This window comes from Molossus molossus, unplaced genomic scaffold (genome assembly GCF_014108415.1).
Source record: "Molossus molossus isolate mMolMol1 unplaced genomic scaffold, mMolMol1.p scaffold_m16_p_14, whole genome shotgun sequence".
Lineage (NCBI taxonomy): Eukaryota > Metazoa > Chordata > Mammalia > Chiroptera > Molossidae > Molossus > Molossus molossus.
The window spans coordinates 5,614,618-5,626,992 of record NW_023425349.1 but is presented as its reverse complement, the minus strand read 5'-3'; the positions used below and the strand labels follow the sequence as shown (position 1 = coordinate 5,626,992).

Sequence of the window (12,375 nt, the reverse complement as noted above, 5' to 3'; positions counted from 1 at the left end):
CCGCTGCCTCCCAGCTCCGTCTGCCCGCTCTGGGCCGCAGTGGCTGTGTCTGTAAAATGGGAATAATCAGCGAGGGAGCCGGAGCGGAGGCAGGTGCAAGCACACGTTTGCTCAGTGGCGGCTCTCAGCTTTCCGGGCTGGAGGGGGACAGATTCGGAGCTGCAGGCCTCGGTCCTGACAGGGCCTTGGCCAGAGCTGGGACTGAGGTGGCCTGCTGCAGGCTTGGGCACCTCAGTATCCTTGACCGTGTCCGATCTTGCCTTCCAGGTGAAAAAGCACAACCTGACAGTGAACCTGACCACGTTTCGGGTGTGGTGTTACGCCTGTGAGAAGGAGGTGTTCCTGGAGCAGCGGCTGGCGGCTCACCTGCTGGCCTCCTCACCCAAATTCTCCGAGCAGGTGAGGGTCCAGCGGGGTCAGTTCCGTTGGAGGTAGCACGTGTTGGGGGCGGGGCACTGTGAGCCCAGCCTCAGTGGAGCACGAATAAGTGGGTCCCAGGCAGCATCTGTTCCTGGTCACCGTTTCCAGGTGACTTTGGGAAGCTCATGTCGGTGGTTGTTCGCTGAACCTTGGCTCTGTGCCAAGGCCCATGTGAGGCCACGAGGACGCAAAGGAGGCTGGGAGCAGGGTCCCCCCGGGGAGCTTGCAGTCCCCGGGGAGATGGTGTGTGTAAATGCAAGGCTGGGGGACCCTGGGACACGGGTCAGTGCAGACGCTGCGAGGCCTAGGCGGAGAGCCCCTGGCAACCCCAGATCTGAAGGGATCCCCAGTAGTAGCTGCAGCGAGCTCCTGCGTGGGAAACGCCTGGAAACCACCCAGGCGACCCTGAGCGGGGCACCGGGCAGCCTCAGGTGGCAGGTCAGCGAGCCCATGCACGCCTGGCCTCGGGGGGTCAGTCACTGCCGTGCCGTGGGACCCCTCCATGGTTAGACAGTGACCGGCACGTAGCAGTGCTCGACAGAGTTGTGCAGGACATTTGTGGGCACGGTCGCTGTTGGTGATTTTTTTTTATTAAAAAAGGCTATAAAACAAAGTTGTATTGCGTGTTGTTACTCTTTATTTCTATTTTCCCCAAATTAATTACAAATAAAATAAGTAACTATTATTCATTATTGTTAGTAAAATGCAAGTTCCCAGGGCGAGGCCAGCAGAGCAGGCCCTCCCCACGCGCCCTTTGTGCAGCGGGGCCGGCTCCGTGCGGCTGCGGGCTGGGCTGGCCGCTGGGCTTCCTTCCCACCCCCGCACTCTGCCCCCTCACCCCTCTTTATCCTCACTCTGGGTCTTGAACACAGGACTCCTCGCTGCCCGCCCACCCTCTGAAAGCCGTCCCTATTGCTGTGGCCGATGAAGGAGAGTCCGAGTCCGAAGATGATGACCTGAAGCCTCGAGGTAACAGCCCTCAGAACAGGGGGAGCTGGCGCCAGGCTGGGGCTCAGCTCTGGGCGGAAAAGCTCTGCAGCATGGGGCACTGGGCGGAGTGGCAGACACCCTCACAGCACGGTGGCTTCCCTTGGAGTGCAGCCGCCCTGCCGCCCCGCACCCGGCCTCTGCCGCGTGGCCCCTCTGCACGCCACCCCCACCGGTACAGTGCGGACAGTGGGCCGGGCGGGCTGGAGGGCACAGTGTCGTTTGATACACTCAGGCGGCCATGGCTGGTGAGCGGGAACCACATTAACTTACTGGCGGATCTCTGGGGTGGAACACCAGCCCCTGTGTCCTCTGGTTGGGTCCTGCTGGCCCGAGACCCACAGCTGATCTCCGAGTGTACCTGTGAGGGTTCCTGGCTAGGCCACCCAGGTGCTCCCGCCCTCCCCACGCGCATTGTTTCCCAGGCCTCACGGGCATGAAGAACCTCGGGAACTCCTGCTACATGAACGCCGCCCTGCAGGCCCTGTCCAACTGGTAGGTTGTCACCTCCTCTGGGAGGCAGGGGCCCAGTGTCCCCGGGGGCCTGGAAATAGCAGCAGCAGCCCCCATGATGCATGTATATGGACACACATCAAAAGAGCATGCCCTGGCCGGTTTGGCTCAGCGGTTAGAGCATCGGCCCGCAGACCAGAGAGTCCCGGGTTCAGTTCCCGCTAAGGGCACGTACCTCGGTTGCAGTTTGTCCTCTGCCCTGGTTGCGGTCGTGTGGGTGGCGACCACTTGATGTGTCTCTCTCACATCAATGTTTCTCTCTCTCTCCACCCCTCCCTCCCGCTCTATCTGAAGATAAATGTAAAAATGTCCTCAGGTGAGGATAAAACAAAAAAAAGAGCATAAACTTGCTTTGCCCTAGCGACCGCTCCTGTGGAGCTCACCATAAGGAGATCTCAGATGGGGAAAAGCCATCTGTGCAGGGTGCTCATCATCCTGTGGCTCATCAGAAACAGTTTAAAGATCCATGGAGCCCTGGCCGGTTTGGCTCAGCTGTTAGAGCGTCAGCCTGTAGACCAGGGAGTCCCGGGTTTGATTCCAGCCAAGGGCACATACCTTGGCCACAGTTGGTCCCTAGCCCCGGTTAGGGTTGCATGGGTGGCAACCAATCAATGTGTCTCTCATATCGGTTTCTCTCCCCCCCCCCCCCCCACTCTGTCTGAAGATGAATGTAAAAATATCCTCGGGTGAGGATTAAAAACATAATAAAAAATAAAGACTGGAGTCTGGAAGGATATGCCCCCAATCTTTAGAGTAGCTATCTTCACGTGGTAGGCTTAAGGTCGACTATTATTGTTTGCTTACCCACATATTCTAGTTTTTTCATGATGAATGTCTGTTTCTTGTGTAATGAAATAATCTTTACAAACATAAGGAACAGGGGAGTGGGGGGCACCTTCGGGCTCGGGAAGGTGGGAGGGCAGGTGCCGGCTCCCCGCCCCACACCCAGCCTGGAGTGGGAAGCTCCCCTCACCCGAGGGGAAGGGGCTGAGTCTGCCAGGGCCGCCATGGCAAAGTACCACAGACCAGGGCCTTCAGCACCGGACAGTTCTGTCTCCGTTCTGGCGCTGGAAGTCCAAAGTCAAGGTGTTGGCAGGATTGGTTTCTTCCGAGGCCTCTCTGCTTGACCTAGAGAGGTGGCCTCCTGCTCGGGTCTTCACATCATCCCCTCTGTGAGTGTTGTATCCACATTTCCTTTTCCTTTTTAAAAAAATATGTTTTTATTTATTTTTTAGAGAGAGGAAGGGAGAGAGAGATAGAAACATCGATGTAAGAGAGAAACATCAATCAGCTGCCTCCTGCATGCCCCCTATTGGGGATTGAGCTGCAACCCAGGTGTGTGCCCTGGCCAGGAATCGAACCAGAACCTCTCAGTCCAGGGGACAATGTTCAATCCACTGAGCCACTCCAGCCAGACCAAATTTCCTCTTCTTAATAGGACACCAGTCACATTGGATTAGGGCCCACCCTGATGGCCTCTTTTTTACCTAATCACCTTGTTAAAGACCCTGTATCCAAATACAGTCATTTTCTTGAGCACCGGGGTTTAGGGCTTCAACATATAAAATTGAGGGGACGCAATTCAGCCCACAAGTGGGAGCCTTCTAGTCATTTGCAGGCATTTCTGGCTCCAGGGACCTGTAGTATGTCCCTCACATGAGCAATCCCTCCCCGAAGCTTTTGTTCTCCCAGTGCTTTGTAAACGCTCCCCTTTTTCTCTGTCCTGACCGGGCTCGCTCCTCCATTCCCCAGCCCTCCACTGACCCAGTTCTTCTTGGAGTGTGGAGGCCTGGTGCGCACAGACAAGAAGCCAGCCCTGTGCAAGAGTTACCAGAAGCTGGTGTCTGAAGTCTGGCACAGGAAACGGTGAGTGGCAGCCCCTGACTTGGGCAGCTGGGTGGGCACAGGGATTTCCTCTGAGCCGCTCCCCTGAGCATGCGCTGTGCATCCGGCCGCTCCTGGGCACTTGCCGTACTCTGCCCCCACGACACTTACGGCAGCCCTGCGGGGCAGAGGTCATGGTCAGCCCTGTTTTACAAGCTGGGGAAACTGAGGTTCAGAGAGACTGGAGTATCTTGCTCAGGGTCACAGACTATGAGAGACGGAGCTAGAATTTGAACCAGGTGCTGATCCTGCCAGCAGCCACTTTACAGATGAGTGTGCGAGGCCCAGACCCCATCATGACCCCCTAGGTCTCGGCCACAACCGGACGCAGGAGGGAGCCCCATGAGTAAGTGGTGGCCGGCTCTGTAGCTCGGTGTGAAATGAACTTAAAGACCAGCAGCTTGGATTAGACCTGTTTCCCCAGAAAAAGTCAAATTGGGAATGACAAAGTGAGGGCATAGAAATAACTTAATTGTAGAAGCAAATCATAAAGGCGTGTGATGTGATGAAATTCCAATTTCGTAGGAAGCCAGGTTTACGTATGTCTGTTATATATGATTCTGGATATGTGTCTGTATCTTCATGGAAAAATCTACAAGTCTTAATGGTTGTTTGGGTGCTGCTGTTAGTGGTAATGTTTCTTTGTTGGGCTTTTCTGAAATTTTAGATTTCTCTCTTGGTACTGTTTTTTTGTTTTTCAATTACAGTTGACATACAATATTATATTAGTGTCAGGTATACAACGTAGTGGTTAGACATTTATATACCTTGTGAAGTGTTCCCTCGCTGTTCCCAGTGCCCACCTGGCACCATGCATAGTTATTATCATATTATTGACCATATTCCCTATGCTGTGCTAGATTTTTCAATAATGTACACATATTACTTTTTAAATGAGAAAACCCACAATAAATATTTTAGAATGAAAACTGTCTTAAAGTAGACTAGTAATGGACTCGTGGGAAATGATGCCATCCATCCAAGAGCCCTTTGCCTGGGGGGGCCGTGACTGGACATTTGCCTTCGGGACTGGAGACGTGTGAGCCCGCCGGGGTTCCTGGCTGGTCACCACCTCCTAGAGTTGCGGTGAACCCCTCGCCAAGCCTGACCCCGCCCTGCTGGCTGGCCGCCTGTCAGCACTGGGGACGGAGAGCTCGGGCAGGCCACCTGCACTAACGGTCTGGTCTTCTTACAGACCAAGCTACGTGGTCCCCACCAGCCTGTCCCACGGGATCAAGTTGGTCAACCCGATGTTCCGAGGTTACGCCCAGCAGGTAGGCCATCTGAGCTGCCCAGGGGACACCCAGGGCTGTTACCTACCAGGCCTGGCTTTGTCACCAAGACCAGCGTGGGGAGCGGTGGCAGAGGCTGAGCTGTGCAGTGAGTTGAGGACACTGGAGCCTCCTGGTAACCTGCTGACAGGTTGGCAGCCACTTGCCAGGTGGGGAGACTGAGGCGCAGCGGCCAAGTCACTTGCCCAGGTTCCACGGCTGGTACGCGGTGGAGGGAAGTTTGAGCTCAGGTGGCCTGTCTCCGGAGTCTGTGTGCCTGAGCACTGCGTTCGAAGTGGCTCATGTCTTCTCGCTTTCCAAACAAGGCAGAATTTCACTTTTATGAAAGTAAACATTTGATTACAATGTTTGTAAAGCGAGAACCCTTTGAAACCAATATCTTGTATTGCATGAAATCATGGGACCAGGACGAAGCAGAACACAGCCACGTGTATATCTCAGCCCCAGGGGGTCGTGGCCCAGGTCCTGGCCCCAGACTGTCACCCGGCTGGGGCTTCACTGCTGTGCTTGCCGGTGGAGCTGGACCTGCTGGGTTCTGTTGCTGCTGCCGGAGTGGGCGCTAGACAGCAGCGGTCATGTGAAGACGCCTTTGGTCCCCCGCCCTGCTGCCCGTCCCTGCCCAGGGTGGAGGCTGCTGGCTTTTTCTCTGCTCACACCCTCAGTTGGATGAACGCCAGGCTCCTGAGTGAGAAACCCAGAGCTGCCTGAACGCCATCCTTTTTGGAGAGTGATAATGTCTACACAGTGCTCAAAGTGCAGCAGCCAACATTATTACGTGGTCACTACCTGCCACATAGGTACAGCCCTGTTTATCCGCACAGAGCTCTCTTACAGGCCCTGTCACCACCCCCACGTATACGCGAGGAGCTGAGGCTCAGAGAGGTTCTGCAACTCAGCCAGGTCACACAGCACCTCCCTCAGTGCCGCCCTCATCCTGTCCAAGGCTCCGTGCTGGCCCTCGGGCTCTCGGGGGGGACACAGTGGAGCAAGGCCGCTTGCTGCTGCCTAGCATGCACCGGAGCAGGAGTGTTTCTGAGTCTAAGCAGGGATGCCGCTGGGGGCTCTATGGCCAGCGGATGCTGCCAGGCCTCCACCAGGCTTGAGCTTTTAGTAATAAGCACAGAGCACTTTTGTTGAAGGGAAGAACCAGAAAAAACAGATGGTATATTGAGGGCCTGTTTCTCTCTTTCTTTTTTTCTTTATTGATTTGAGAGGGGGGGGGGGAGAGAGAGAAAGAAAGAGAGAGAGAGAGAGGGAGAGAAACATTGATGAGAGAGAACATCGATTGGCCGCCTCCTGCATGCCCCCCACTGGGCACGTGCCCTGACCGGGAATCTCCAGCGACCTCTTGGTGCAGGGGTTGACGCTCAACCAGAGCCATACGGGCCGGGTGAGGGCCTGTTTCTTTTTATTTTTTATTTTTTATCCTCATCCGAGGACATTTTTCCATTTTTTGTTCAGGTAGAGTGGGAGGGAGAGAGAGGAAGAGAGAGAGAAATAGAGAAACATTAACGTAAAAGGGACACATCAAGTGGCTGCCACCTGCATGACCAACCAGGGCCGGGGACAAACTGCAACCGAGGTACGCGCCCTTAGCGGGAACCGAACCCGGGTCTCTCCGGACCGCAGGCCGACGCTCTAACTGCTGAGCCAAACCGGCCAGGGCAAGGGCCTGTTTCTTAAAGAACTTTTCAGTGCCCCCGACACAGGACACCTGTCTCCTCGCCTCTCCCTAATGTGAGACAAGGCCGTGGTTAATTTCTCTGATCATTTTTCCTTTTTCTTTTTAAAATAATTTCTTTCGTCTTTGAGTTTGGCATTTTGCCCAGGGAAATCCAGGTTGAGTCTCTCCTCCCTCTGCCAGAGCAGAGAGGACGAGGCCCCTCTCCCCACATCTGGCATGAGTCTGGGTGCCGGGCGGGTCTGGCCAGGCACGATGCCCACCTCCTGTGTGTCAGGTTGCCTGGGGGTGGGGCTGCTGTTTCTGACCCAAATCAGGGAGTGTGAGGGATGGAACTGGGCTTTGAACCCGTGGCCCAGTCTGGCACCAAGTGCCCTCGCTTTGGGAGGCCAGCTGCCGTCCTTTTAAAGCACTTCCTGTGTGTGCCGCTCTCGGCTGGGCTCAGGGCGGCTGTGCCGGAGGCCTTGCTGCCCTGGCATAGAGTAGACAGAATGGAGCGTCAGTCCTGTGATCTGAGACCTGGAGTACAGCCTAGTCCAAGTCATGCCCGGTCTGCGGGAAGGTGATAGAGTAGACAGAATGGAGCGTCAGTCCTGTGATCTGAGACCTGGAGTGACAGCCTAGTCCAAGTCATGCCCGGTCTGCAGGAAGGTGATAGAGTAGACAGAATGGAGCGTCAGTCCTGTGATCTGAGACCTGGAGTGACAGCCTAGTCCAAGTCATGCCCGGTCTGCAGGAAGGTGATAGAGTAGACAGAATGGAGCGTCAGTCCTGTGATCTGAGACCTGGAGTGACAGCCTAGTCCAAGTCATGCCCGGTCTGCGGGAAGGTGATAGAGTAGACAGAATGGAGCGTCAGTCCTGTGATCTGAGACCTGGAGTGACAGCCTAGTCCAAGTCATGCCTGGTCTGCGGGAAGGTGATAGAGTAGACAGAATGGAGCGTCAGTCCTGTGATCTGAGACCTGGAGTGAGAGCCTAGTCCAAGTCATGCCCGGTCTGCGGGAAGGTGATAGAGTAGACAGAATGGAGCGTCAGTCCTGTGATCTGAGACCTGGAGTGACAGCCTAGTCCAAGTCATGCCCGGTCTGCGGGAAGGTGATAGAGTAGACAGAATGGAGCGTCAGTCCTGTGATCTGAGACCTGGAGTGAGAGCCTAGTCCAAGTCATGCCCGGTCTGCGGGAAGGTGATAGAGTAGACAGAATGGAGCGTCAGTCCTGTGATCTGAGACCTGGAGTACAGCCTAGTCCAAGTCATGCCCGGTCTGCGGGAAGCTGAGACCCTGTACTCCTGCCACAGGTCAGGGAGGGCGAGGGAAGGCAGGGCAGCAGGACTGGGGAGCAGGGAGAACCAGGGGCAGGGTCCTGGGTGCCAGAGGAGCCCGGCAGTGCTCCCTGCAGAACTCGGCTGAGCCCTCCTGGGCACCCACTCCTTCCATGCCACCCTCCTTCTTACTGGGGCTCCCTGCCTGCCCCCAGTGTCCCTCCTTGCGGGAGCAAGGTGACCTGATTGGCTAAACATGCCACCTCCGCTCTCTTCCACACGGCGTCGGAAGCAGGGCTCCAGGGCAACAGCATCAGGTGGACGCAGTAGGGACCTCGGCTCTGCCACTCTATAGCTGCTGTGACCTGGGAAGGGCCCTGAGCCTCTCCAAGCCTCTGTGTGCTCAGCAGAACGTGGGTGAGGACAGGCTGCCACCGCGGCCGCTGTGAGGGCCGGTCAGTGCGCCTGCGCAGGGCGCCAGCGAGGCCCTGCCCGGGGAGTGACTGGCGTCCTGGGTCGGGAGCAGCAGGGTGCCTGTGGCAGGGCCTCCCACCCCCAGGGAGAGCCCTGCTGATGCAGCCCCTGGTTCCAGGACACCCAGGAGTTCCTGCGCTGCCTGATGGACCAGCTGCACGAGGAGCTCAAGGAGCCGGTGGTGGTGGCGGCGGCGACCCTGGCGGAGGCTCGGGACTCAGACTTGAGCGACACAGATGAGAAGAGGGAGGGCGACCGGAGCCCGTCAGAAGACGAGTTTCTGTCCTGCGACTCCTCGAGCAGCGACAGGGGTGAGGGCGACGGGCAGGGTCGCGGCGGGGGCAGCTCGCGGGCCGAGGCGGAGCTGCTGACGGCGGACGAGGCGGGCCGCGCCATCTCCGAGAAGGAGCGCATGAAGGACCGCAGGTTCTCCTGGGGCCAGCAGCGCACGAGCTCCGAGCAGGTGGACGAGGACGCTGATGTGGACACCGCCATGGCCACCCTTGGCCACCGGCCCACCGACGCTCAGCCACCGTCCCCACGGTCCACCAGTCCCTGCCGGACACCAGGTACCAACCAGCTGCTCAGGGCACCACAGCCATTTGTCCGGCACCTACTGTGTGCCAGCCACCCACACGCTCAGGTCTCCACCACCCTGGGGGGTTTTCTACCACGAGACCCACCTTCCGGGTGAGCGATGAGCTGAATAACATGTCCAGACTGTCCGCTGGTAAAGCTGGAGTGGGATTCGGAGCCTGGAGCCCCGAGCCTCCCCTGCAGATGTCACGTGGGTGGGCTCCGACAGGGACACACGGGAGTTCGGGCCTGGGTCCCTTCAGGAGGTGCCAGCGAGTCCTCCAGATCCGACCCAGCCCGGCCCCCTCTGCCGCCAGAGCCCGACAATGAGGCCCACCTGCGCAGCACGTCTCGGCCCTGCAGCCCCGTGCACCACCACGAGGGCCACCCCAAGCTGGCCAGCAGCCCTCCTCGCGCGAGCCCCGTGAGGACGGGACCGGCGTACGTGCTCAAGAAAGGTGTGGAGGGTGGGCGGGGAGGGCGCAGTGGGCTGGGCGGGCAAGCTGTGCCTGTGGCTTCGTTTCCAAGCCTCTTGCCGGGGCTCATGCACGGCTCTGAGCCCCCAACTTTGCTGGGACATGAGTGGGGGAGCCCATCTTGCAGATCATGACTGGGCGCCAGGAGGTGAAGTGCATGCCCAGTCGTGACTCAGATTTGACCCCACGTCCTGGCCAAGCAAGCCCTAGCTCCGGCCCCTGGCCCAGGCAGGCCAGCCAGGGCTAGACCTAGCTCCCTGCTGTGCCCCCAGCCCAGGTGCTGAGCGCGGGCAGCAGGCGGCGGAAGGAGCAGCGCTACCGCAGCGTCATCTCCGACATCTTCGACGGCTCCATCCTCAGCCTCGTGCAGTGTCTCACCTGTGACCGGGTGCGTGCCCTGCACTGGGGAGCCGTGTTCTGCCTTCAGCAGCCTCTGCGATCCTCCCTGGGCTGGGGCTGGGGGTGGAAGTGCATTCGCCACCGGATGCCCCTGCCTTTCTCGAGGGGGAGGGCCCTGGTGCAGGGTGTCCAGGAGTTGGGGAGCAGGCCCTCTGCCTGCTCTGATCAGGGCAGAATTCTGGAAGGTGGAGGCCCAGGCTGACCTTTAACCCCACAGGTGTCCACTACAGTGGAGACATTCCAGGACCTGTCACTGCCCATTCCTGGCAAGGAGGACCTGGCCAAGCTCCATTCGGCCATCTACCAGAACGTGCCAGCCAAGCCGGGGGCCTGTGGGGACAGCTACAGCGCCCAGGGCTGGCTGGCCTTCATCGTGGAGTACATCCGACGGTATGCCCCTTCCGCCCGCGGGAGGCCCAGGACGGCCCTAGCCCAGCCTCCCTGGGACTCGCAGCCGGGCCTGCGACAGACCTGAAACGGCAAAGTACAGCCTTGCAGGGACGAGGGCAGAGTCCAGAGGGAGCTGCAGGCTGGAGGATGCACGGCAGTTAGCTAAGGGCGGTGGGGTGTCCCTTGTCCACACTGCGATGGCCTGGATTCGGTAGGCCCCAGGATTGGCGGTGGGGTGTCCCTTGTCCACACTGCGATGGCCTGGATTCGGTAGGCCCCAGGATTGGCGGTGGGGTGTCCCTTGTCCACACTGCGATGGCCTGGTTTCGGTAGGCCCCAGGATTGGAAGGCACAACGACAGGAGAGACCGAGCAGCAGCTAGAAAGGAGGGTCAGCTGGGGGAGGGCGGTGGCGGCTTTCCGTAGCCCCACCGTGCCCCAGTGCTTGCTTTACCCGCCTGACACCAGGCGCTCGTGCTGTGCCCAGAGGACGGCAGTGTGATCAGGGCCCCTTCACAGATGAGGAGGGCGAGGCTCAGGGAGAGATGGCATCACTCCCCCAAGGACACTGAGCTGCTGGCCTGTGGTCCCAGGTGTCCGGCTCCGTACCTCAGCTCCTACCACCCACTGGGCCACGCTGCCTCTCTGGACCAGGGCCGGCCTCAGCCCAAAGGTGCCCAACTCTTACCCTTGCCCAGGCCCTGGCAGCACCCCTGCCACCCCCTTTCTGTCTCCATAGGTTTGTAGTATCCTGTACCCCCAGCTGGTTTTGGGGGCCGGTCATCACCCTGGAAGACTGCCTCGCCGCCTTCTTTGCCGCTGATGAGCTGAAGGGTGAGTGACCAGGCTGGCAGGGCGGGTCGCCGTGCAGCACGCAGTGCGAGGTTCGGGGACTCCCCTCAGTCCTGCCCCTGCTGCCAGGCTGGCTTGGACAGCATGTTCTCCCAGCCCCCCTCCTCGTAGCTCTTAGGGGTTCACCTGCTTTCCTTTTCTGACCAAGCTGGTGGACAAAAATGATATGCTTTCATTTGCATTTCCTTGATTATTGATGAGCTTGAACATTTTTTAAAAAAATACAGTCATCTCAGATGTCAAATTTCTACAGATATGTTTTTAAAATATGTTTTTATTGGTTTTTTAGAGAGGGGAAAGGAGAGAGAGAGAGATAGAAACATTGATATGAGAGAGAAACATCGATCGGCTGCCTCCTGCACGCCCCCCTACTGGGGATCGAGCCCACAACCCGGGCACGTGCCCTGACTGGGAATCGAACCAGCACCTCTCAGTCCATGGGATGATGCTCGATCCTCTGAGCCACACAGGCCGGGCAAGCTTGAACATTCTTTTTCACAAGTGTACTGGCTATTAGTTTTTTCTATTTGGAAATACCCCATTTCTGTCCTTTTCCTGTTTTCCTGTGAGTCTGGCTAGGACTTCCAGTGCTGTGGTGAACAGGAATGGTGAGAGAGGGCACCCTGTCTCTTGCTGATTGGAGAGGAAGTTGTCAGCCCTTCACTGTGGAGCCTGATGTTAGCTGTGGGCTTGTCATATAGGGCCTTTACGGTGTGGGGTGTGCGCCTTCTGCGCCCGGTTTGTTGAGATCTTTCATCATGAACAGATGGGTTTTGAAATTTGTCAGGTGATTTTTCTGTATCTACTGAGAGGATCATATGATTTTTATCCTTTATTCTATTAATACAGTGTATCATGCTTATTCGCGTACATGTGTCGAACCATCCTTGCATCCCAGGGATAAATCCCACCTGATGGTAGTGTGTGATCGTTTCACTGTGCTGTTGAGTTGGGTTTGCTAGAATTTTGTTGGAAATTGGTCCATCTATATCCTTCAGGGATGTTGGCCTGTAGTTTTCTCTATTTGTAGCCTTCTTATCTGGCCTTGGTATCAGGGTAATGCTGGGCTCATAAAATGAGTCTGGGAGTGCTCGCTCCTCTTCAGTTTTTCGGAAGAGTTTGAGGATTGGCATTAATTCTTTAAAGGCTTGGTAGAATTTACCAGTGACA

General features: G+C 57.4%; 1 protein-coding gene across 2 annotated transcripts in view; it reads left to right on the top strand.

The window, feature by feature from the left end:
- The window catches only part of USP20 (ubiquitin specific peptidase 20), a 29,783-nt gene that overhangs the window by 8,994 nt on the left and 8,414 nt on the right, over positions 1–12,375 (top strand). For both annotated transcript variants that reach the window (XM_036260714.1, XM_036260716.1), the window contains 10 exons: positions 268–399; positions 1,293–1,389; positions 1,833–1,902; positions 3,673–3,786; positions 5,000–5,078; positions 8,632–9,082; positions 9,407–9,547; positions 9,838–9,953; positions 10,182–10,354; positions 11,093–11,187. In XM_036260714.1, coding sequence (XP_036116607.1) covers positions 268–399; positions 1,293–1,389; positions 1,833–1,902; positions 3,673–3,786; positions 5,000–5,078; positions 8,632–9,082; positions 9,407–9,547; positions 9,838–9,953; positions 10,182–10,354; positions 11,093–11,187 — 1,468 coding nt within the window. The remainder of the gene's footprint in view (positions 1–267; positions 400–1,292; positions 1,390–1,832; positions 1,903–3,672; positions 3,787–4,999; positions 5,079–8,631; positions 9,083–9,406; positions 9,548–9,837; positions 9,954–10,181; positions 10,355–11,092; positions 11,188–12,375) is intronic.